Below are 24,969 nucleotides of genomic sequence, written 5' to 3'. Positions count from 1 at the left end.
ATCCTCAAGCGACCGTATAGAATAGTATATATATAATATGAAGCTCACTTGAGCTCACTGTCATCTCACTTTCCCAAAGTGAGTCGTTCCCATGATTGGTCGTTCCTCCCCGGGGTTCGTCTAGTAGCCTGGTTGTACAGCTAATGTGAGTCATAGAGTCTTGTCATGAAAAGTGGGTCAAGGCAGTATTTACGAGCTACTTAGGCTGGGTCGCCTGACAGCTCAGAGACGGGATAGAATCACTCAATATATTAATGTAAAAGTGAAAGGCTGAAGAACCAGAGCATAAACAATATATGAATTTAATAGAGACGACAACCGGAATAGTATACCCCGATTAATTACCAGACAATCCCACTGACACCTCTTCTCATTCAAATCTTGCAGAGTTGCCCATCGGGTCTCATTATCCAGAATTCCGACCCAACACAGGGATGGCAAAAGAACACACCTTGCGGATCATAAGTTTGCTTAATTTGCAAAAGTTTTCCATACTTGTCACCCCAGAAGCTATTTTGGAAGTTTGGTTCCATAGGATCGCACTGAAGGGAATTAGAATTTAGTTATAGCCTATGTAAGACAGACTCGGGCAATAACGAACCTCATTTAAATAGACACCTGTATGTGGTGCTAGTCGGCGTAATGCAGCCATATTCTTGTTAGTAAGCTCAGACGTAACCAGCTCCTTCTGTCTGGCATCTAGAGGGGCCCAACCAACAGGGATCACTACATGTGCTCTTAGTCAGTAACTATTAAATATCCATAGCTTATAGAATATGACGTCTCCTCACAGGTATTTGTTATTGCGCTTCTCCACGCTTTGCTTACAGCGTTGTCGCCACCCCTAGGTTGTGCGTCCCAAACACCCTTTCCCATGAGCATCTCACCAAGGATTATACCTCCAGCTGGAGTAATGGTAGCCTTAAGTGCTTCTTTGATGTCCACCTTGTTCCTGCTAAGGGCCTTTTTGTCGAGAAATCTCCCTCCAATTAAGCCATCCACACCAACTACTTGCAGGCCATCGAAGACGTCCGCGTAACTGCTGAAATCTTGGAACTCTTGAGTCTCCGTCTCAATGGAAATCTGGGAGCTCCATGTGGAATTTTTCAACTGTTGGAGCAGTGGCTCGACCAGCCCGTTTGCTGCAGCTGCAGGTTGATTCATAATGTTAAGGGCCCAGGAGATAATACCTCTGCCCGGACCGAGTTGGAGACTGGCCGCTTGAGATCCAAGAACCCTGGCCCCTGCAGCGGAGCTACTGTTTGGCAAAATGAAATATTGACCAGATAATCCTCCGTCAGCTAGCCGAGGAAGGTCTGAATGAATTAGGGCGGTTGTATCCCAGAAGGCCTCTGAGTCTGCCGTTGCATTGATGGTTAAGACGTGCGTCGTAATACTCAAATTCGGGAAGGTCCGGACTGTGACAGAAGTAACCACTCCAAATGTCCCTGCACTGCCCTAGAAATACACATTTGTTAGCCAAGTAAGCCGGTAGAGTAGCACACAGTGCACTTACACCTCGCAATGCAAAGAAGAGATCCGTGTGTTGGCATTCATTGACAGTCAACAACTTTCCGTCTGCTGTGACAATGTCGAACTCAAGAGCAGCGTCTGCAGCAAGTCCATAGGTAGAGCTCAAAGGTCCATAACCACCGCCAGTTAAAAGTCCAATAACTCCAACGGTTGGAACATCGCCTCCTACAACGGTCAAGTTTTGCTGGGCAGCTGCCGCGTAGATCTCGCCCATCTGCATACCGGCTGCTATTGTCGCGCTTGACAGGCCTAGTGGGGAGCTGCATCCTTGAGGCTGAAAATTTTTATTAAAGGTAATGCCTCGCATATAATGTGTCCAGATTGACAATGAACTAGAGCCGGTTGACCTGCCGAAACAATGTGATTAGCGTTGGCCGGTAAGACTTCTAAGTCGTTCCTACCTCCCAAGAACATCGTGTCCCGTAGCCTTTATTACCAGTCTCACATTCCGCTGCCTGGAAAAGTTCACCGCGCTTTGCACGTCGCTTGCACTTGTGGCATTTACAACAAATATAGGGAAGCCGTCTTTATTGCATGGTGCGTCCGGATCTGGTAGGCAAGAGTCATTGTTGAAATTAGGCCAGTCAACGCTCAATGGATCGTCGGCGTGAAAGACGGAGCTATTCCACTGTGTAGAGACCACGACACACTGAGAAGGGTTAAAGTTGGGCTCATTGCGATGGCAAACAGAAGCCGGCGGCAGGGGATTAAGAAGTTTCCCCGAGATTGTTCGGTTAAGCTGTTCCCAATCTGACGGTGATGGCCATCTTGGAGACTTTGGCGTTACCTTGCAGTCTTGTACGGCTTCCACAACAAGCGCGTGGAACCATGGGAGGCTAAGCCAAGCGGCCTTCATCTTAAATATGCCGGGAATGGCATGCAAAAGAATAATTAAATGATGTAAGAAATATCAAATCTTCTAAACAAAAAAGCCAGAATGTAACGCGTCCTCTGCCATAGTTATATTCCTATGTCAGATACAACTATTAATCATTTAATTTAGGAAAATGATGCAACACCAACCAAAATATGGGGTGATACATAAAACAAGCCGTCTCACGAATCTTACAGATATTGCTAACACTCGCTCCCAGTCCGCTCCGCTATAGATTGGGATAAAGCCACCATGCTCCTCGTAAAGGGCTCAAGGATTGCCATTCTGCCGAGTTACAACGGCATGTCGGTAACGTAAGCTCCGGTTGAGTGGACCCTTAATGCCCAAGCTAATACTCTTGTGGCATGTACTTCGTAGAAGTATTATCGGCAAGAAGGAGAAGAATAGGTAAGATACCTTATTTTACTGCCGAGAATATTTCGGAACGCTTGCTTGTTCGTTGCTGTTGCCATGATGAATCTGGAAACTGTTACTTCGTAGGACTGAGACCTCAGTGCAGTAGCGCTTACTCTGAGACTTCTTCGGCAGAGAGTGCCGAATGTATTTTTCTTATTATGGTAAGCATTTCGACGCTAGATGCTGCCTCGTAGCGTGCGGTTGTGACGGTAGGTTTGGTTTAATTTGGTTTGGTTGGCATTTGCGACCCTAGCCAGCTATATAGCCATAATCCTAATTAGGCGAAAAAGTTGTCCTGAGTTAGGACTAGGCTTGCTGTCTACATTTTCTCGAATTCAAGTTGTTAGTACAGCAATTCTGTTCCCATAACAAAGGAGCTGTCGCGTTGGCATATCCCTTGAGCGGAGCTAAATGGCCCTATTGCTCTGAAATAAAACGGCAAATTTACAATGTCGACTTGCATCACTGACATTATGTAGTTCTCATCACTAGATTCGGGTCGTATACATCCCCAAAGCGGTAGCTGGAGGGAAGTATTTATGGCAATGCAATATCTTGATCATTTTTTTGAAGTAGTAGACATTCGAGAGCTACAGCCTTGGAATTATCCAAGCAGAGCTCCTACCTCGGAACAGGCTGATATAAAACGGACTTCATCCCAACCATCCCAACAACTCACTGTCTCCGGTAGTGTCAAACTTGCGCATTGGTATCCGGCTTTACAAATCAACTCGTCAATGCCAGTACCGTTTGTAATAGTAACCAACCGAAGAAATCCACTACCCACATCAACAGTGAATCCTTGCCTTGCTGGGACTGTAATAGCCTGGCCCCCTCGAATGAGAGTCCATTCCACGTGACCTCTGAACTTTATCTTAAATGTGCCCTCCACAACGCAGAAGCAGTGATCCACTCTTGTGAAGCTTAGCCAACGGTTGAGGAATGGCTGCACTCGGTGAGCATCAGACGTCTCCATAGCAGATATGGAGAACTTCCCTTCGCAGTGGGTTGCTTTTACGCAGGGTCGCGTCATTACTCCACCAAAGATCCATCGAGGGCTGACAGGAAGACGAAGAAAATACGGTTCTACTATTATTGGTATAGTATTCTCCGTTTCTGAAAAACATGTTAAGTCGGGTAGGCGGCAACTACCAGGAACGCAAGTAACCTTTGCATCGACTGACGCAACTTCTCGCTGGCCCGGATGGCTAGAAAAGCAATTGCTGTGAAATTGTCTCATAGCTTGCAAGAGATCGGTCTGGTCCTCCAGCGTCTTAAATCTCAATAATTCTGAATTTGGTGCAAGTGGCTGATAGCCATAAGTAGTTCCCTAATAATACGGTAAGCCAAATCAGCGACAGGCAAACGTTGAGGGAGTATGTCTACTTACTGGAGGAATAAAGGCAAAATCTCCGCCTTGCAAGTGACGGCACGTGTTACCATTCCAAAACTTGAAATGACCACTGCATACTATGTATGCGGTATAAGCCTCTGGATGATGTTGAAGATTTATGACCTCTTCTGGTGAGTCGAATGCAAGATAACGAATAGTCAGTTTCTGACTTATCAGCTTTACAGAGCAGTCTACATAGACTGCATCATCCTTTCGCGGTATCTCGACGTGACAAGCTTCGTAGCTCTTTCGCCACTCCGGTCGCAACGTATGGATAGAGATCGCCATTCGTGAACCAGCCTATAGCGAGCTATATGAGTGACAGTTCAGAATAATGGAGGTTGAAGATAGAGGTCCAAATTTAGTGACCAGTCCTAGTACGTACTCTCGTAAATATTGGGATGGAAATGAGAGCAAAAAGCTAGTCTCCCATACCGCTCGCAAAATTATATTGCGTGTAAACTATTCGAGGCCCTCATAAGAATGACATAGAGGAAGTATGGAGGAAGAAGGAGCGGGCGCGCTGGGCTCGGTAGACTGTACGGCTCGCATAGGCCGCCATCGGGTGAACCCCGGGTGCTCGGGCCAATCACGCGCAAGTGATCGCTGGGGTCTTAGTAATCACTCCCTTGATAACTACGCCAGCAGCAGTAATCGCGGCCGCGATCACTAGCACTTCAGTGAGCACCACCCTGATCATCAGGAAATGTATACATCACTCTTCGCGCCTATTTCTAGGTAGCTGAGACAGTCATTAACAAGAATATCAATAACAATTAGCTACTACTGTACGCTTAGTTCTAAACGCTACTTCTATAATGACCGCTACGGTCGTGATAAGATTGCGCATACGCCCTATCCTCTCTGCCAGCATAAATCTGGGATCACTACCCTGTACCTAGTGCAGGAATCCGGTTCGTCACAACACCACGTACATCCTTCTTACATATCACAAGGTGCACGGACCTTGTTTAAGCCTTTTGCCTTTCTACACAATAATAGCACTAACGACAAACTAGGAGAACACGGCCTAGTTGGTGACCTCTTTTCTTCGACCCACGGGTGTTGCTGTCGCATTAATGAACGTATTTAGCGGACGGACTCGAACATCAAGATGGCAGTGGCAGCCGTACTTCCCACTCGCGACATCGCAATCATCGTCTTCATTCGACCCGCCTTTAGATTCCAACCGCAGGGGCTCGCAAGATGCAAACTTTTCTCCATGTCACAAGCTGGCATTGCAGTTATCCGCCTTGTCGAGGGAGAGAGGCTAATACCCGAGGCTCAATGACTTGCAAACATTGCGGTATACGGTTCGGAGTAAAGTATCAGGACATCAAGAAGACAACAAAAATTAATACCTGAAATTTCCTACTAAAAGTCATGAGCATGTGTCGGTTTCGATTACAGTTTTCTCTCCACCAGTTAGTGCTGGTTTGCTTGTAACTGCAAAATATTCCAAGCGTTACTGAGATGCATCTACCGCTCTACTGGTGCAATTTGAGGTACTCTGCGCTAATTTCAGTTATTCAGCCCGTACTCCTTGATCAGTTTCGATGCCACCATCATGCCCATTTGATATGCCATCGTTTGCGGGTGCGAACTGCAGCCGGTTAGCGAAAGGCTCTTCCTCGGCAGGACGAGTTTCGAAGGGTGTAGGATGAAACGGTTGACTTGCCTTGGTACCAGAGGCACGATGCTCATGTCGGCAACTCTCAATCCATTCACGCCGTATACCTTAAACTCAGGATCTATCACCGCTCGGTCTGCAGATTCGGACTTCCCTATCTTGCAAGTTCCGGTCAAGTGCCAGGTGCTAATCAAGCTCCTCCTCCAGTAGTCCAGAATATCTTCTTCGCTGTCGCTTTTCGGGCACACGTGAGTGGTCCCTGGTACTTTTGATTTTGGTGAGCTGGCATGATCCATGACCCGCATAGCCTCCCGAGTGGCCTCGATTGCCACTCGCTTGTCCCATGGGTGCTCGAGATAACTCGGCCGTACCAGCGGTGGCATAGCCGGGTCCGCAGACGCGAGAGTTACCTCGCCCTTTCCCTGGCTGCTCAGGAGCTCGATAACAAGGATCGAATTTCGTCCGTGGATAGAAGGATGGGTCCTATCGCTGGCACCAAAATGGGCGATTTCAAAAGTAGCCACGGTTGGCTTTTGCAGCCGTCGCTGTATATTTTTGGGAAGCGCCTCAAACTCTGGGCTTCGTAACGCCGTTTCGCTTTTCAGAAATCCCATAATGTTGCCGCCATTCGGAGCCCCGGCTCGGCATATGCTGTCATCTCTGTTGGTGAAGAAGCAGAACATGTGATAGTGGTCTCCCAGGTCCTGGCCGACATTCTTATTGTCATAGACGATTGGGATACCATGACTGGAGAGCTGGGCAGCTGGGCCAATACCAGAGTGTAAGAGTATCTTGGGGCTGTCGACGGAGCCAGCGCAGAGAATAATTTCTTTCGCGGCCCTGATTATTTCGCCGTCCGAAAGTGTGACTGCTTTGGCCTGGCCATCTTCAAACTGGACACGGTAAACCCAGCTTTTAGTCCTAACATGTAGATTCTCGGGCGCATTCTCTAGGAGGTCGGCCGATGTGCTGCGGATACCACCGTAGCCGCTCAGTGGGGCCATGACGATTCCGACGTGGTCACCGTCAGAGCCGTCAGGGTTGATCTTGTAACCGCAAGCTGCCCATGTGTCAGCTGTCTCGGCCATGTCACGAGTCCAGTTGGTAACTGGGCTCGAGATATTGATCCCCCCGGCCGTACCGTACGCCTCCTCTCCGGGGTCGTAGTATCGCTTTTCGCCACTCCTTGGCTCGATTTCATGATGGTAGTTCTCGAGTCTCTTGAAGCGCTCTCGCACATTGGCCCATTGCCAATCGTCATCGCCCACAAGCTCACTAATCTCATCCCATTCGTCCCGAGATCCTCGAAACCAAAATGTGGCGTTGATGGCAGAACAGCCACCGAGCCCCTTGCCTCGATTTAAGTTGATCTGTCTTCCGTAGAGATGCGGCAGATCAACGGTCTTGTGCTCCCAGTTCAGAGACTCTGTCCGCATTTGGACGAGCATGTTGCTGTGCTGGCGGAAGGACACATCGCGGTTGCTGTCCCCTGCCTCTAGAAGTAAGACTCGTGGATGCCCGTCACTTCGCGCCAGGTCAATGGCGGCGGCGCACCCAGCAGGACCCGCGCCAACAATAATGAAGTCGTATCCTTGGTCGTTCTTTGCCATCGCCGACGAACTTTATCTCAGAACAATAAGTGACAACACACTGTGAGTAAGCGGTCAACTTGGGCCGGGTTATTGAGAGAGATCTCTGGAATAAGGATTTCTAAATTTCAAAAACCAGAAAATTCCCTGTCTCATTTGAGTCGTCTGTTATTTCATGCATTTATCTAGCAATACAAGGAACCCCCTGCGATTGGTGCCCTCCTTACCGTCTTGGCCGATGGCATCCTATATTAATAGATACACCCGACAATATTACCTCCCCCCCCTCCCCCAGGGGAATCCCTAGAGACATATTGTTGGATTTCTGATATACTCTAATTCAGCGTTAGTCATGCCTTATTAGTCGCTACTTCCGTAGAATAGTGGAGTAACCAATAGTTCCATACGCAGTGTGAGGACCTTGATATGGAATCAGTCAGGCCGCACTAGCCAAGCTTGGTTGAACTTCCTAAAGTTATTGACAGCCTTAGGTACCAGGCTACTCGGCTCTCCCGCACCCAACCGGTCATAACTGTATAGTGGAGCATGATGAACGAGGAGTAAGCTTACGCCCTAGGCTGGAATAGGAATAATGCATCTACCATTCACTTGGTGTCTGTACAGTACGACTTTACGGAGCAAGCTTACGCCTTCGGCCGGTTGAAGCATAAAACGTCGCACTTTGACGACGTTCAAATGTTAAGTGAAGTCATAACTCCGCTGACACTAGCTACGCAAAGCTATGGTACCGAGTAAGGCATTCTTTGCAGCATTGAGGCTGATGCAAGATGCTAGATGCCAGATGCCAGATAAAATGTCCCCATTTAAGCATGTTTACAGGAACCAGAGCGGCCGCCGACTATAACTATTCGCCGCGCAGCCGATGTCATCGGTATAAGCAAGCAATATCTATCCCACAAGGCAGTTCGCGCTGGCTGCCGGCGGACCAACTATTCAAATTCCTTCCATCCTACTGCCCGTGGGTTCCACTTTTAGTGACCAAGTGTGAGGCCCGAAAAATCGGGACATTTCAATTTATGAGCAATTTGCTGCAATTTGCTGCAATTCTTCCTCTTCAGTTAGAAATTAGACAATAATAGGACGTTGTCACTTGCAGCGCGTCCTCTCTTCTCCCATGGTGCCAGTGTGATCGGGTTGATAGTTTCCCTCTCCTCCATCTCTATATCTTCGAGTGCATCTGCCATCTGTTAGATTGGTTTCCAAGTGAAAACTGACTATTCAGCTGTAAGACTCGGCCAATGCGTTACTGTGATCAAACTTTTAGAGCATTAGCGGCCTAGCTAGCCAAGCGGCCTAGCTAGCCAAGCCGGCCTCACCGCTGACCACCCCGACAGAATCGGACGCCGCCACCGTAGCAGGCGTCGAGGTCCAAACAAAAATTGTCTACCTTCAACTAAGCTGTAGAACGATTATTAGCCAACTAGACCTTGCCAAGTTCCAGAAAGCTAAGCTAATTCGCGACGCTATCCGACGCCACTCCCTTGTTCGTTTGCCTCTATCCCGAAGATGAACTTGTCCGCAAATCGCTTTCCGGAGCTCTTCGAGCAGATTGCTTCCAATTCCACAGTACCCGAACTCACTGCTGCCGTCTCTTTGGCACTAGGGCATGTACCAAAGACCTGTAGCTAAGCTAATTGAGCCGGATGACGCACCTAACGAGACGTACGACGATAATAGGCCGAGCCACACCAAGCCTTCTACCAGTCTTAGCATACTTGACGGAGGGCTAACATATCCGACAGCTGTGGACTGTATGATGCGAACTATGACCCTCATTCGTTTAGGAATTCTCATGCCGAGGCAACTCCCCTCGCTCTGCTCTCTACATCCACACGCTTGTCCATACTTGCTGAAGTATACGACGTGGACAATTTAAAGGTGCTGTCCTTTAGTAAAATCGAACACGAGATGGCGAATCTGATTGATGCTACCGACTTGCGAAAGCTACGCAAGAGGCATATGTCGACATGCATGAGACGTACGCTGCATTAAAGCAAGCTGTTATGAAAGGTTTCCACCAGCACCGGCAACAGCTATTGCCGGATGCAAAAGTCAAAGGGTTACACTCAAATGGCGTACTGGGCTATGATTTTATCGTGTATTTTGATCAGCATGGCGGTTATTAGAGCTACTTCTTGTTCTACATACTATGCTCTACCCTACTAAAGAGTCAAAGAGCTAATAGCCCTCCGTTAACGTTGGGCTTACGATATTTACTTAAGTGCTGCCCTTGCTCGTTACAAGCCACGAGCTTCCCTACGCCCGAACGCTGCCGAAGGGACCTTCCCCATGGGAGGTCAGCTCACTCTTCCAAGATGTGTCCTGCAGCTGACAATCCTGGCGTAAACCGGTATCCACACCATTGCAATTTCGCGTATCATTGCATAGTACTGGCCGATGGCACGGCGTCGGCAGCACTTAGTCCGGATCAAGGAAGGTCCATAATATTAAAACCAGTTTGACTTCTAGTATATATATACACCTCTTTAAGCAGCAGTTATTTTAATCTTCGTACCCTTAACAGAGTTCCAGGGCACAAAAGCCGCGCCAATAGCAGACAAGGTCGCCATGGCGGCAGAGACATAGAAGCTGTTTGTAATAGCATTATTATAGGCCAGAAGCACCATAGGCAAAAAGTCTCTAGAAATTAAAGTCCGGATCTGGGTAGCACCAATGTCAACTACGGTGTTAGGGTCAAGGCCCGCAATATGAGCATCAGCAATGTTGGAAACAAGCTTGTTCTGGAAGACGTTCTGGGCGACGCAAATGAAAAGGGCGCCACCAAGGGTCTGGGAAAAAGTTAATAATGGCAGTACCCATGGCGACATCAGGGCCGTCGAGAGACGCCTGGATGGCAACCATGGTCTGCTGCATACCTAGACCAACGCCGATACCAAAGATGACTTGATAGCCGATCCAGTGGGCTGCGCCAGTATACACGTTCAAGGTGGAGAGCATGCCGGCACCAATGGACATGAGGACGGTTGACGCGATTATAAAGGGGGTGTAATAGCCGACAATTGTGATGAGGCCTCCAGAAATGATAGACAAAATGACGAGCGAAAGTATTAAGGGCAAGTTCTTGATACCGGATTGAATGGCGGTTGTGCCCTTGACGCCCTGGAACCAGATAGGAAGCTAGGAAATCGTCAGTAGGAGGTCAATTAATGCGGTATAAGCCTACGTACGTAGTACGTTATGACGAAAAAACTGGCACCCAAACAGGCACTGAAAATAGCGCAAGACCAAACGGTTCTGTTTACGAACAACCGAGGCGGAACTGTAGCATTTTCCTTCAACCAAATCTGCACTATGACAAAACCTGTGATGAGGACACCAAATATAACGAATAAAGCGATTATTCGACCGTTATTCCAAGGATACTTGGTACCACCCCACTGCAGAGCAAGCAGGAGAGCAATGATTCCGGGTATGAATAAGAACGTACCGAGCAGGTCAAAAGACTTGATCTGCTCCTTAAGAGTGAGCTTTTTCTTGGCAAGCTTGGGCTTGGGGAGCTGCAAGAATAGAATTATAAAAGCAGCGGTAACACCACCTAAGGGCAAGTTGATGTAGAAACACCATCGCCAACTAACGTGATCGGTAAAAACGCCACCCAGTAGAGGACCGGCAACGGACGCGATGCCGTACATGGAACTAATAATACCCATATACATGGAACGCCGGCGCAGCGGAACACTCCAGTTGATGATTAAAAGGGCGCCGCAGTAAACACCAGCTGCACCTAATCCAGCAATGGCTCGACCGAGAATGAGGCCAACAGAGTTAGGCGTAGCACCGCATATGAGCGAACCAAGCTCAAAGAGGAAAAGGGCGAACAGGTAGACCCATTTAACAGAGCAGAAGGTGTAGAGTTTACCAAAGATGAGCTGGACGGCGCAGGTGGTGAGCAGGTAGGCTGAGCCGTACCAACCAACATCATCGACGGCGCGGAATTGATCTGTGATTCGGGGGATGGCAGTTGCGATAATAGTGTTGTCCAATGCCATGCAAAAGACCGACAGGCACAGGGCGATGGAAATCAGGCCCAGCCTCCACGATGAAGGATATTCTGTGTCGTCGTCGTCTTGTGATTTGGGTTTGACGCCTGTGGTTTCAACCACATCGGTTCTCTCCTTGATATCGGCATCCTTTCCTTCAACATCTGTGACAGCGGCTGAGTTTTCGTAGATATCGTCCGGTGTCGCAGTTTTTTCCATTGATCTTGATTTTGCGTCTCTGTGTTCAGATTTTGTCTCAAGTCCCGTGCGTCCGGAGTTCACGGAGGTTAACTCAGTAGAGCTTCTTGGGGTGGCCATCTTGACACGATCCGAAGGCCCGTAGATATAAATATATGGGTGATCCCCTTCGATCAGTTGCTGACAGGTTGACTTGTTGCACTTATTTTGCCAACAGAGAAGATGGAACGATGATTCGAGATTGCACAAACGCTCCAAAGCGAAACCAAGAATCTCCATTCAACGCGGTGCAACCTCCCTTAGATATACCTACCCAGTATTCTCACGATCGAGAGTCCTTCTACAAGGACTTTTTTGCTTTAGCCCCATTGGCCTGGGCAGCAAGGAGAGACTAGACGGGCAAAGCCTGTCTGGAGCCCCATTTCCCGCATTGCATTTCGGACTCGCGGTCTTCTCTGGGATGCCGACACCTCGCACTTCGCGCAAGTCGAGGCCCCGCAGGGATTTGCTAGCCGAAGCTTGCACCTGGGAGGACCTATGGGATCCCCGCTGAAAGGCAGGCCTTGGAATGTGTCGTATGGAATGGTGCATAAGTGCGCACCTTACGACTAGGACAGAGCACGGTGGCACGCTTGCACATCTATCCGTTTTTTACGGTTACTACCTCAGTCGTAATCGCCGAAGCATAGTTGGTCTGAACGCTGCTCGCTGGATGATTAAATTCCCAGCATTTCAGGTCCGATTCAATCGGCCGAATGCATTTCGTTGATTACTCCTTTCTGCCGAATTGGCGCCATATATGGCGGGTTCTGTATACCAAAGCCGCAACGGTCCATCAACCACGAAATCCACATCTGTGGACAATGATACGAAGCTCTATACCAATTCCGTCAGCAATCAATGTTTGTTTGTTTGTTTGTTTGTTTTATTATTAACGTCCACTAAGTAAGCTAGTTACATAAATCCCTTCTGGGCAATAGGACGGTAGGAGCCGCAGGTTCAGAGTCCGCGTTCGCTACGTGTCATACGAAACAAAGGAAAAGTTCTGTGTCAATCTGTGTCAAGTTGTGTCAATCTGTGTCTTGGGGGCCAGGGCCGTAGGGGCTCGTGTCCTCCACTAGTGTCTGAAAATGCTTGTAACCGTCTGGTCCTAATAAGTAGGAGAGGGGGGTGATGCCTGCGCGGAGATCTTTTTCAGGGACTTCCGGCAGGAAGGGGCGGACCATTCTGCATTCCGCAAAGTGGCCTTGTGTTCTTGGCTCCCCGCACTTGCAGGTGGGCCTGGTGTCGTGTCCGAATCTTTCGTGGTACTCGACAAAGTCACCGTGGCCCGATCTCTCCGCGTAGAGCCTATGCAGTATAGCCCTTGGCAGTTGGAGTTCCGGGGGCTTGGCGAGAGCGTCCAGTCGCCAGCGTCTGTAGTATGGCCGTCAGCAATCAATACGGAGTAATTGTAAAAGCATTTTGGCTCTAGATTTTCTAATCTCCTATCTAGTCTAGTCAATTATGCATGCTTGGACTCTGTACTCCCTATACAACTAAGAATGAGTAGTAGTTCCAAATATTCCCTACACAGCCCCTCCCTCTTTCGGCAGTGGTTGGTAAAGTATTCCGTAATTCAAAATAGTTTCTGCATACTACCTCACATGGGTAGCGCGGATGCCTTTGCACCCTAGCAGTAGAGAGGCATAAATGCCAAATGCTGGAAAAGGGGATTTTTATTGGTCATGATTATGAAGCATATCAGCGATAGAAGTGGAACTCATAAATGCCTCCGCTGTTAGCCTCTGTCTGGTCTACACCCTACGAAGTAGATTTATTTTGCTCTTATACGCAACAGCACGCATGAACTAGTCTCGACGCAATGGATGTTGTGGACAAGGCTGGAAAACTCGGCCCGTAGCAATGTCATGTGTCCCGCCTAATGAGAGTTCTAATTCTTCACTTGGTGAAGTCATTCTCGAAGCTTTATCTACGAAAGACTGTAAAGCGTAAAGCACTACGCTATGGAATTGTTATGCAGTGCCACGATGCGCTTCCTCGAAACTTTTTGACTTAGCCAGACTACGATCTACACCTTGGGTTCAGGAGCTATCTGGCATCAAATGCTCAGGCTACAAGTCACAGCTTACCTGGGGTCTTGGTGTTGCTAGCCGCGGCAAGCTTCGTGGGCTGTCTTTGCCAATTGCCAAGGCACCTCCTGTCACCCTTGAGCCGAAGAAATCGCCCTTTTGCGAGCAAGAGACGATTCAAGCGTCACTGTTCTTCCAACAAATTTAGCCCAAAGCACCATTGATGTTACTTTAACTTTACATACAACTTCAACGCCGGCTATTCCGATATACCAAATCCTCACATACAACTGCCTTTCCGTCTCCCACCACAGTCTTTCCCCGTAGATAACGCAGAGCAGCTAGGGCAGCGTCGGCTGTTCTCCTAGTCATTTATATTCATCAGCGGGAACACCGAGATGTGCTAAATTTCCTCATCTAAGCACTGACGCGGTTTCTTCGTGCGAACCGGCTGGGAATGGGGTTGATTACACTTCTCCTCAACCAAACATATGCTCGCGAGAGATTCCATTTAATCAAAACCCAGATATCGTGTATGACGGTCATCCAGCATCGTACAGTTCCCCCATTGCGCAGAGTCCTCTCGCCGTGTTGACCTGTGACCACTATTGCGCGCCAACATCTTATCATGGGCTGGTCTCCGACTCCTCAGAATCTCAATCTGCTCTCAATCATGGAACGCTTGTCGCACCTGAGCCACAATCTTATGTAAACTTATGTAAAGTATGAAAGCCCAAGTTGGTATCATATGGCACTCTATCCAGCCTTTCCTTCTTAAGCGAGTAGAAATCTAAAGTTAATGCCGGCAATGGTGGTTACTCTATGTTACATACACTAAAAGAATGCATGGATAAATCATACACCATACGTTAATATTGTTGCTTAGTTTCTAAAGGACAAGCTCTTTGTTCTGGGTTTCTCCGCGGCCCCATGCTTACTGGACATAGGTCTACCCCGATTACCAGGAGGGGCCATTACTTTCAGTAGATTATCACCAGCTGAGAGAACATTCATCGGGCGAGCTACCTTTCGGTCACAACCAAGTTGATTCCCTCACTGCCAGCAGGTGACGCATACAAAATCCGTCTACTGCACTATTTATGGTTTGACGGAACGATTATGAGAATGTGGCCAGCACTATATTAGTTGATTGGAGTAATGACGCGAGGACCGCAGTAGTTTCTCCCCTTGGGTAAGTCTAAACTCCGACGGGCGATAGTGCCCATTTGCGGCAGCATTTCATCTTCCGGATGACGAAATCTGCCTTGAGGAGCAGGAAAATATAAGAGAAGTTACAGTCATTCATCCGTCATAATGTATGGTCCATGTTACGCGGCACGTTCAGATTCTAAGATGATGAGAGGCCACCGGAAGGCGGCATGCGACTATGGGTAGCATGGGATCCTAGAAATAAAACAAGTTTTATCATCACTGCCCTAGTTAACTCGGCCCGCTAAAAAGGTTCAGCTGAGGTGGCATATTTTCAAGCAAATGTATTGTGCATTAATCAAGTTACTATTTCTTCTCCTGGCAGTAGGGCTATCGGGATACATCTAACCCCGATGGCGAGCGGCAAGTCGGCATGTATTACGACCCGATAGTACTATTACTGTGACGCACCTGCTTGCCTACGCCGGCATACCCTAATGAGAATAAGTAAGAAAATAGAAAGGATGCTTAGGATGCTTAGGATGCTTAGTGAGTTGGGCCCGAGCTTCAAGCCGGCCCAGCTGGTAACTGCACGGCTGATGCCTCGATGCAATGTGCTAAGTTCGAGTGTTCTGTTATGTAAGTAAGGCAAATCGGGAGGAAATTACGGGCTCGCCAACATACAAGCAACTGTGAACTAAACAGTTTCAGGCTAAATGTCAGAAGACTGTTCCTCCCAGCTACACAACTGCAGGTAGTACTCTGAATCTGCCAGCCGGGCAAGATTACATAAACTCAAATTCCATTAGCCAGACTTAACTCAAAGCCTACTAATCGTGCTTATCCACTTGCAGGTAAAAGGAATCAGCTTCTTGACCATCCTCAAAAGGCTCCCGAGTCCTATAGCTTAGTTACGCCCGACTATTGTTACCGAATTGTAATCGGCACACTCGAATGTCATGACACCTATTCTGAGAACCAGCCATAGCTTGAGAATGGAATCATGGAAGGCTTAATTAATGTAGCTACTGGAAGCCTTGGCGGGGAATGTTAGAAAATTCCGCCATCAAGCCGGTTTTGAGCAAGGGAAGCCCCAGGCAACGTCGGAAGGAATCTGATTTTTGCCGTAATAAGTGGGCCTTAGGCAACGTCGGAAGGAATCTGATGCCGTGAAAAGTGGGCCTTAGGCAACGTCGGAAGGAATCTGATTTTTGCCGTAATAAGTGGGCCTTAGGCAACGTCGGAAGGAATCTGATGACGTGTAAGTGGGCTTTAGGCTGAGCCTCCTGGGTGGGTCCTAAAGCAATCGGCTAGGCCGATCCAGATCGGGAGGAATGCCGACACCGCCGCCAAGAACGGCTGTACTAGATTAATGGTGCTGTTAGATGTGGAGCTACAAGCATTGTGTGGATCATAAAATTAATGGGCCGGCTAAATTTTCCTGGGTTGTGGGCCATTCACACTGCAACAATATGCTGTAAGGAAAGTGGTACTTCTGATATAAAATGATGCAGTATGCAAGTTGCATATTTCAAATGTTATATTATAATTGGCTTACAACCCCTGTATAATATTTCTCTAGATTGACCAAGTCCTACCATTAGAGGGTTAGACTAGGCATTATTACAATAAGAAAAGATTCCAAATGCTTGTAGGATGCGAAGTAGGGCCATAGACATTGTTACCCCATGCAATAACTGATTACTCTTCCGGGCTAACGAAATACAGTAAGCATTGCCCCTTTCCTTTTATCACAGCAGACGCAACTATGAATATATATCTGTCTAGAGTTTAGTGCCAATCCTCTTGATTGTCTTGATTGATATTATTAATGTATGTGTTACGACCTAATCCCTCGTAAACAGTTAGATCCCTTATAAGCAGCTGGTTCCGTTACAGTAACTGCGTCTAATCTTTTGCCCTGTATGGCTTAACGGTATAACGGATCGTTACAGTATGTATAATTTTTTCGGGGCCGGGGCTAAGACCCCCCGGGCCAGATCTTGCAAGGTTGCAGTATGACTTTGAAAATTGAAGCGATAATAATATTTCTAAGACATCTTTGTATAGTTTGAAATTACTTAAATATAGCCTTATATTTGAATCTTTATTATGTGATTACATAGTTATATATAAGATTAAAAATTTATAAAATTAAGAATAATATAATTATTATTATTATAATATTCTTTAAACATTCTTCTTAATATTGTTTAATAAAATTCTGATTTAAAAAAAAAACTTTCATTATATAGTATTATTATTTATAATTAAGTTTTAGTGATAAAATATTAAATATTCAATAATAATTTATTTATATTAAAAACCAAAATTAAATTTTTATAATATAAAAGAAATAAAAAATCCTTAATCTAATATAAAGTTATATTTCAAATTATATTTTTAAATAATAATCTTATTAAAATATATAAGTTTATATTTATTTATTCCTAAAAGTAAATAATTTTTTTAATCATATAATTTCGTTTATATTCAGAAATTATAGTTAACATATTATTAAATATAATTATAATAATATTATCATTATATACAATAATAAAGCTAATTAAATATACGCCTACCCTGTAGGCCCATTGTCGCGACCATAGGAGCCATGTTGTAACAATAATATAATTATAAATTTAATTTCGAATAATTAATATTATATTAATGATAAAATTTTTTTTTTTTATATTCATTTGTATTAATATATAAGTATTTTTGTATTATTAGGAGTAAAACTTTTTTAATAATTATTACTAAAATAATATTTAATTAGCTTAAACTGGATTAACTATAGGCCGACCAGCCAATAGTTGCACGCTTGTTCAACTCTTCAGACGAGCCTCACGAGTCCAGGACCAACTGGGTATATAAGTTCACTTCTTTACGCTCATTTGGAATACTTTGATAGCCAGTTGTTATCACAGCAATCAGATTGGATTCAGATACCTCATCTATAAGTTAATGATAGGATTGCCTGTTCGACCAACCTGACTGACCGCTAACATAAAACTGAACTGCCCGTTTGTGCCCTGAGAACAGCTAACCTTATTTTACTATAGGGTGCCAGAAAGCCACCCACAGAAACTGGCAAATTTCGACGACGCGCTAAAATGATAGAGCAGTAATCTGTGGTGCTAGTATAGTGCTCTGGGGATGCCATCCTTAGTCGCGACAGTTGAGAGGAGTTGTTGCCTTGCGCCTGTTAGCATCGTAAATAGCGCCTTGTGTGTCTGCGTAAACTCAATCATCAGGCCCGAGGTCATCTACCAGGAGCATATACATAACTGGCGAGGTAGGGAGCTCTCACACGCTGCCTGCAGAGCACAATATCTCGTTGCGCTCTGGGCGTCAAGTCGGTTGGAGTTGACAATCTCTGCTCTGCAGTACTCGTATGCAAGCAAGGATTGGACACATTTTTCCCATGTAGTATGGAGGATGACCTTGTCGGGATAGCTAATGCAATACAGCGTTGGCCAAACACCCCTAGAGTACATAGCGACAAGTGCTTCTCAAGATGCGGAGGAAGCGGATAGGCCAGGGTGAGAAAGTGACGCACCGTAGCATGTGCGTATTTGATACGGTGTCCGGGGTCGAAGCTCGTTGTAAAGCCGGCCGTCCGAGATGTCGATATATAAAGCAGTCAAAGGGCCTCTTTTTTGCCTTTATCTCGATCAGTACTTTCGGCACCACTTTCAGCATTCCAAGAAGTTATACCGCAAATCTCTCTGCAATCTCAGCAGCTTGTTCCCTTGTCCATAAGTCTTGAGCTGTTCCTTCTTACCTTTCCTTTCTCCGAGCCTATACTTTGTCCCGTCATCACAATGAGCAGCGGAGGATTCTACAAATACCGTTGCAAGAACTTTTACTCGCACAACTGTCCCAACTGGGTGTGGGTAAACAACTCGCCATGTGCGACCTGTATTGTAAGTCACATCAATTATTAAATCGAACATCCAAACGGTGTGGAAGCTCCGTGTGAGTGGGTTCAGAATGACCAGCCTCGTGAAGCTAACATCAGAGGGGAGAAAAGGCTGAAGACAGAGATGCTGAGGAACAATCATTGCCGTGTTCGACGGCCTTTCAAGTTAACATTGTCGCACCTCATATCCGAGACGACATCCTACAAGATACAAACTGGGCCAAGTCATGTAGTCGTTGGCCGAAGCGTATATAGACAGCAAGGCTTACCGATCATCTGTCAAACTATCGTTGGTCTTTACATTAACGACATGCCAGTGCGTGTTTGCATTGATAGGAACTCAAACCGGAAAAAAGGCGCTCCGTAAGATGCAACACCAGTACCTCAACAGCTTATCTTTCGAGATATGGTCCGAGGAACTCAAAAAAACTGCACAGACCACCCAGAAGCAACCACGAACTACATGTGTTGTATCGCATAACAGTGTGTACCACTCTAACCGAGAATTGAAAGAGTCACTAGTTCAGATAGGAGTTTTGTCCAAGATAATAAAGCAAGGAACGAGACTAAGTTACTTAGTGGACGTTAATATTAAAACAAACAAACAAACAAACAAACAAACAAACAAACGGAGGGTAAAACGTATAGTCAAACATGTTGCCAGCTCCTGGTGAAACGGGCCAGCAAAACAAGCTTCGGTTTGTAAAGATACAATGTTTAAAGCCCCCTCTAGCCCTATACTAGAACTATTACAAGCTAATAGAAAGATAACTAATAAGGATTTTTTCCTCTTTCTTGAGACCTACTTTCCTTTGCTTTCCTCGTAGTGTGAGCAAGTGCCCTCTCGTTCCCTTCCGTTGGAATTGGGAGTAGAGTGAGCCCTTGCTGAGCGTTTTCGCCACGCGGGCTTCCGGTGGCCGGCAGGATTGATAGACGTCAAGTAGATAGAGGCACAGAGGCTTACGCCATTGTATACTAGAACCTTGAGGGCGAGATAGGCTTTGCTTAATTGTGAGTTGAGCTTTTCAGGGGGGCTTTGGTGAAGAGGTACTTGAAGAGTGGGGGATACATTTGATAACAGACTAGTTTAGGCTAGAATGTAATTAAGAAGTAAGCGTCTGGTATTTGTTTTGATAGAGAAGGCAGGTTCAGCAACTATTTTCAATAGATGATAAGTTGACTATATTAATGAGTAGGGATGAGTTGGTCTATATCATTGTCTTGTCTCTTGCTCTCTCCATTTTGGCTGTCAGTTCAGTGTCTGAAAAATTCCCTGCAGCCCATTTTGTATCCATTCTAGCTCTAGCCCTGAAGGCAGATTATTTACTCTGTAAAGTCAATAATCTTTTGCTCTATTCTCGCCAGTGAATTTAGAGCTTCATTTTCCTGCCTTAACTCTTCTGCTCTCCTTCTGTAATTTTCATCCCCTAGCACACGCTGAACACCCTCTTTTATCTGCTGCCAAGTTGGGGTTTGTGTCTTTAGGCTCACTGCAAATCCAGCCCATGTAGCGCGCATTATGACCTCCGCTTTCTCTTCAGACTCCCCTGCAAATACAGCGGGCACACCATTAATAACTGAATGGCAAAAAGCTCCATAACCAGCATTAGAGATAAAGATATCCGAATGCTCTAATATCAGATCGTAAGGGATATAATCAATAACCCTTGCATTTTCTGGTAATTCAATGTTTTCTGGCATTTTGCTGCCTCGCGCCCCTAGCGAAGCGATGACCAGGATATCGTCATGACTAGAGAAGGCTTGAATCGTTGGCAAAATTAGCTGATGCCAATCGTTACTTACAGTTCCCTGACTGACAAACAGAATTTTTTTCCTGTCTTCAGCTGCTGTATTCTCTGTGATTTCAGACCACCAGTCTGGATATTCATAATTAGCGCTAATATCCCGCCGGGGTAGACAACCAGCAAAATTGATCATGCTTGGCATATCGCTCAAGGGATATTCAAGACTTGGCGAACATAGCAAAAAAGTCGCATCATAGTTGGTAAACCAAGCGCTTAGAGGATTTCCATCTGGCACAACCTCACAGTTGCAGGCACTCATTGCTGCGGCCCAAGCTTCTGATAATGGCCGCATGGGGCCTTCATTGACGAGGCGCCGCAGCTCCTTGTTTCTTAAACGCCCAGATTCGGTTGAGTCCGGTGGTAGCGCGAGCATGAAGGGTGCCGTGTCCTGACTCTCGACCATGAGAGGGCTGGGGCTGATTCCGATTCGTTTAGGAGGGCTGTCAAAACCTGCTGGCAGGGGGCAACCATATCTCAATGGCATCGTAGCCATGCTGAATATCTCCTCCAGAATAATAATTTGGCGTTCTGGGTCGCGTTTGCGTAGCATCTGAAGTGCTTCCAGAGCTGTCTCCGCCCGTATTGCTGTTGTCTCAAAGAACACCCTTGTGATCTGTACGACAATTCTCTCTAAACCATATGGTATTTGTACAAGTTCTGGTGGTGCCCGATGATTGTCATCTAGATCTGGCATATCAATGAACTCGGCGCCTGCATTTGTAATTTTTTCCTTGTACCGATCCGGGCATATAAAGGAGACATCGTATCCACGCTTGACCATATAGGACGCAATAGTCAAGATAGGATTGATATGACCCTCCATTTGGTGAGACAGGAAGACAAGAAGTGGCTTCCTGGACTTAGAAGATAGGGATACCATTATGACTGCCTTAAGTGATATCAACTCTTAAGATAATATTGAGAAACCGAGTTTGCTCAATATGGCGTGAATTCTTTATGTCTTCTTTTTCCGGATGGGGTAAGGGCGAGGCAGTAAGTTGCTGAAGAGAGCATCTAGGCCTACTTATAGTTTTCAGTCACTTGCTAACGCTATGAAAGTTGACCGATCCTTCCCATTCTTCGGACCGGACGTGCGATCCGTCCCGAGTGAGCTGCGCCCAAACCTCGTATTTTTGTGGCAGCCATGTTGATGACAATTCAACTGACGCTAGTACCGACGAGATTATTGCCTTTATGGGAAGGTATGAAGGAGTTGGGAAGGGTCCTGGTGCACGTTCCCGTAATACGGTGCTGGATAGTGATCTTTCAATGATGAGACGTGGGTGCCTACGTAACCTCCTTTTTCAAGGGGCAGGTGATGGATTGGGTTATTAGAGAGCTGCCAGGTAATGCGGAAAACACCATGTCGTATGACGTATTAGTGGATCAGCTTAAGGAAATTTTACATTAGGTTGAAGAAACCGGGTAAGGCCAAGCACGGAAAAAAAAATTAGTAGAACATGGGGGTGTGACGAACCGTACACTAGATAGTTAGTAATACGAGGGATTCCCAAGGGACAAACCTAGAGTTCAGTTCTGGGTTTATGTTGGCGGAGCGGTTAGGAGACCTTCGGTCAATGTAGGCAATAGTAAACAGATGTCACCAGATAGTAAGACTTGCAGATCGTACTGCAATCTTGATTCTGTGTTAACAACTAGCCATCTAAGTTATCTAAAGAGCGTGGAGAAGTGAACGTATATATCCAGTTGGGATGTCTGGATTGTGAGGGCTCGTCGGGCTCGTTGGACGAGCTCATCGAGCCACCTGTGATTGGCGCACCGGTCCTTAGTTAATCCGATCCGTCCTACCCTGTAGGGGTCATGGTTGCGACCTTAAGTGTTGGGTTGTAAAAGGGGGAGAGGGGTTGCGTGTTACAACCTGGTCCCTCGTAAACGGTTGATTCCATTATATGCAGCTGGATCTGTTACAGTAATTGCTACTTGGCCTAATATTTTGCCCTGTTGGCTTAACTGTATAACGGATTGTCACGTTGCGCCAACTGCTAAATGCAGAAGTATTAATCTTTAACAATCTTATTGAAGACCCTAAAATAATTTGAGATAGATTAATAAATGACTTAATTGAGTATAACTAAATTAATTATAACTAAGTTAATTAGGCAATTAATAATTCATTTCCTGATTTATTTTCTTATCTTATTTTAAATTAAGATTATAACCATTTAAATAGAAAAAATAATAGTTATAAAAATTTTGAAACTTGAATTAAATAAATAACCATGACGTACTATTAATATAACAAATTATTTATATAAGGCTTATTGACTTTGTTTATTGTAAGCTATAGAATATTAATATAAGGCTTATTTGTAATGGAACCAGCTATTCATAAGAGATCGGTTTGTTATAAGGGACCAGGTTCTAAGAACTTCTAACGTTAAGTAAGATTTTTTTTTTTTTAGTTTTAGCTGTACAGTACCGGTATAAGTAAATAAACTTATTTAGTTAGTTGTATTTAGACTATTGACTAAACTAATTGTCACTAATTTACGACCCTATTATAACTCACCAAAGTACCGATTTAGGCAGTCCCACATCTCAGACAGCGTAATTAGTTCGGCGTAGAAAATTAGTCCGACAGAGCGCGGCATCTTGAATTATATATAGCTTCTATCACGGCAGCTCCGTCATTGCTGATGGCTTCCGCCGCGGCATTGATACCTTCACGACGCTAGGTTACGCGAACCCGTACAACTTGAATGATGGGCTCACAAGATGTATCACAGAGGGCAGACACGGTAATCAATCTCTCTGCAACCGCTCGATCTTAGCTGGGTAGATAGGCAGAGGAGTGCTAAATGTTTCCAGAAAAGCTTGATCACATGCTTCTGTGTTGCCACCGTCTTCGTTGTCATGCGCACGGCAGCGCGCTGGTTCAAGAACCGTAGGATCCCGCTTCAAACTGAAGACATCCTCATCTATGGTGCACTGGCGTCCTTTGCGATCATGACTGCGCTCTACCTCGCCACGATTCCAACCCTTTTCGACTCTATAGCTATCAAAGCGGGTCTCATGAAGCCATATGCCAGTCTCGAAAACGATCTCGTCGTGATGCTGCATGAATTTTTTTTTGGTCCAGTTTTTCTTCTGGCTGACGTTGTGGATGGTCAAGTGGAGTCTGATGTGTATGTTCAGGCAACTCACGGACAAACTGCCCCTCTATATTAGAATTTGGAGGGCAGTACTTGTATTCTCGATCTTGACATTCATTGCTTGCTGTATCAGCAACTTCACTAGCTGCTCCTCTATGCACGCCTGGTTCACGGCAGGAGAATGCGATACGCCTCGAGATGCACAAGCGAAAAATATCAGTTTGTGGTTTAGTCTTGCAGGAGACTTGTCTACTGACCTTCTAAGTAGTCCTCTAACCCCCTTTTTTGATTGCTCTTAGCTAACTCTCACACTTAGTTATGGTCATCCCCATGCGCGTGCTCTGGAGTTTGAGAATCTCGCTTGCGGAAAAGTTTAGTATCGGTTTTATCTTTACAGTTGGTCTCATCACCATGGTTACAGCTATAATACGATGTGTCACACTTGAGTCAAGCGAAACTTCAGGCCAAGTCAGTACGACATGGCTCATAATGGTAAGAACCTTCATTGGCAAGCATAACTCCCCTTTCTATTTCTTGTACTTTGAAAGCGCCACAGACTTGAGCAGATCTAATTCAGCAATATAGTGGGCTGCTATAGAAGGAGCTACCGGTACGTATGCGCGCTAATCTAACAAAGTCGGAACAGAGGAAAATTTTAATACTGACAATTCATCTTTTATAGCAATGGTTGTCGGGTGCCTCCCATCTTTAGTCGTCTTCATTCGCGGCCGCGTAATAGCATTTCGAGCTCAATACGTAGGCAGTCTAAATAAAATTCCTACCGAATACGATACAACTCGAGAATAAAATCTTGCAGAGGTACTAGCAGCATGTGCCCTCATGAAGGTAATCATCCGTGGCAATCTCTCAACACTGCAAGCGACAAGAGCTTAGTCGACAGCGGCATCGTTGTCGTCGTTGTCACGCAGACACGAGGGTACGGTTGGCATAGCACAACAGGGCAGAGCGTTGAAAGAGCAAAGGCATTTGAAACAGAATATGAGTTAGTAATAGTTAGCCGATATAACAGCAGTCAAAGTAGCAATACAATGCTGCGTACTTAAAAATTGCCTTTTTTGTTTTAAAGAAAAAAGAGGGGGGGAGCTGTTGTTGTTTAGCGTTGCTGATGAACGTATACATACCTCAAGCAATCCCTCAAAGGCAATATTTAAAAGCTACCTCCTGTGATAAACTGCAGGTACGCCTATAATATGAGCTATCAGGCACATGGATCTTCTTTATTCTTGCC

The 24,969-nt window shown here is 45.8% G+C and overlaps 6 protein-coding genes across 6 annotated transcripts; 1 reads left to right on the top strand and 5 right to left on the bottom strand.

Annotated features, from left to right (window-relative positions):
• Positions 1-374: 374 nt before the first annotated feature.
• On the bottom strand, positions 375-2,389 carry TGAM01_v210495 (FAD binding domain-containing protein; the record flags this gene model as incomplete). The annotated part of the gene is made up of 5 exons (XM_024550811.1): positions 375-542; positions 602-726; positions 792-1,458; positions 1,517-1,880; positions 1,935-2,389. 5 exons carry the CDS (start codon positions 2,387-2,389, stop codon positions 375-377), a joined length of 1,779 nt encoding a protein of 592 aa, XP_024404440.1.
• Positions 2,390-3,428: 1,039 nt separating this feature from the next.
• TGAM01_v210494 (hypothetical protein) lies at positions 3,429-4,505 on the bottom strand (the record flags this gene model as incomplete). Its single annotated transcript, XM_024550810.1, has 2 exons — positions 3,429-4,154; positions 4,215-4,505. 2 exons carry the CDS (start codon positions 4,503-4,505, stop codon positions 3,429-3,431), a joined length of 1,017 nt encoding a protein of 338 aa, XP_024404439.1.
• A 1,233-nt stretch (positions 4,506-5,738) lies between these two features.
• TGAM01_v210493 (choline dehydrogenase) lies at positions 5,739-7,457 on the bottom strand (the record flags this gene model as incomplete). Its single annotated transcript, XM_018809583.1, has 1 exon — positions 5,739-7,457. One exon carries the CDS (start codon positions 7,455-7,457, stop codon positions 5,739-5,741), a length of 1,719 nt encoding a protein of 572 aa, XP_018657186.1.
• Positions 7,458-9,943: 2,486 nt separating this feature from the next.
• TGAM01_v210492 (major facilitator superfamily transporter) lies at positions 9,944-11,776 on the bottom strand (the record flags this gene model as incomplete). Its single annotated transcript, XM_024550809.1, has 3 exons — positions 9,944-10,246; positions 10,284-10,595; positions 10,646-11,776. 3 exons carry the CDS (start codon positions 11,774-11,776, stop codon positions 9,944-9,946), a joined length of 1,746 nt encoding a protein of 581 aa, XP_024404438.1.
• An 8,349-nt stretch (positions 11,777-20,125) lies between these two features.
• Positions 20,126-21,487, bottom strand: TGAM01_v210491 (hypothetical protein; the record flags this gene model as incomplete). The annotated part of the gene is made up of 1 exon (XM_018809581.1): positions 20,126-21,487. The coding sequence occupies one exon, from the start codon at positions 21,485-21,487 to the stop codon at positions 20,126-20,128; it is 1,362 nt and encodes a 453-aa protein (XP_018657184.1).
• Positions 21,488-23,481: 1,994 nt separating this feature from the next.
• TGAM01_v210490 (hypothetical protein) lies at positions 23,482-24,097 on the top strand (the record flags this gene model as incomplete). The annotated part of the gene is made up of 2 exons (XM_018809580.1): positions 23,482-23,753; positions 24,037-24,097. The coding sequence occupies 2 exons, from the start codon at positions 23,482-23,484 to the stop codon at positions 24,095-24,097; spliced, it is 333 nt and encodes a 110-aa protein (XP_018657183.1).
• Positions 24,098-24,969: the final 872 nt, after the last annotated feature.

Source organism: Trichoderma gamsii (genome assembly GCF_001481775.2).
Source record: "Trichoderma gamsii strain T6085 chromosome Unknown Scaffold_64.2, whole genome shotgun sequence".
Classification (NCBI taxonomy): Eukaryota; Fungi; Ascomycota; class Sordariomycetes; order Hypocreales; family Hypocreaceae; genus Trichoderma; species Trichoderma gamsii.
Note: the sequence above shows the minus strand (reverse complement) of the source record. Positions and strands in the feature narration are given on the sequence as shown.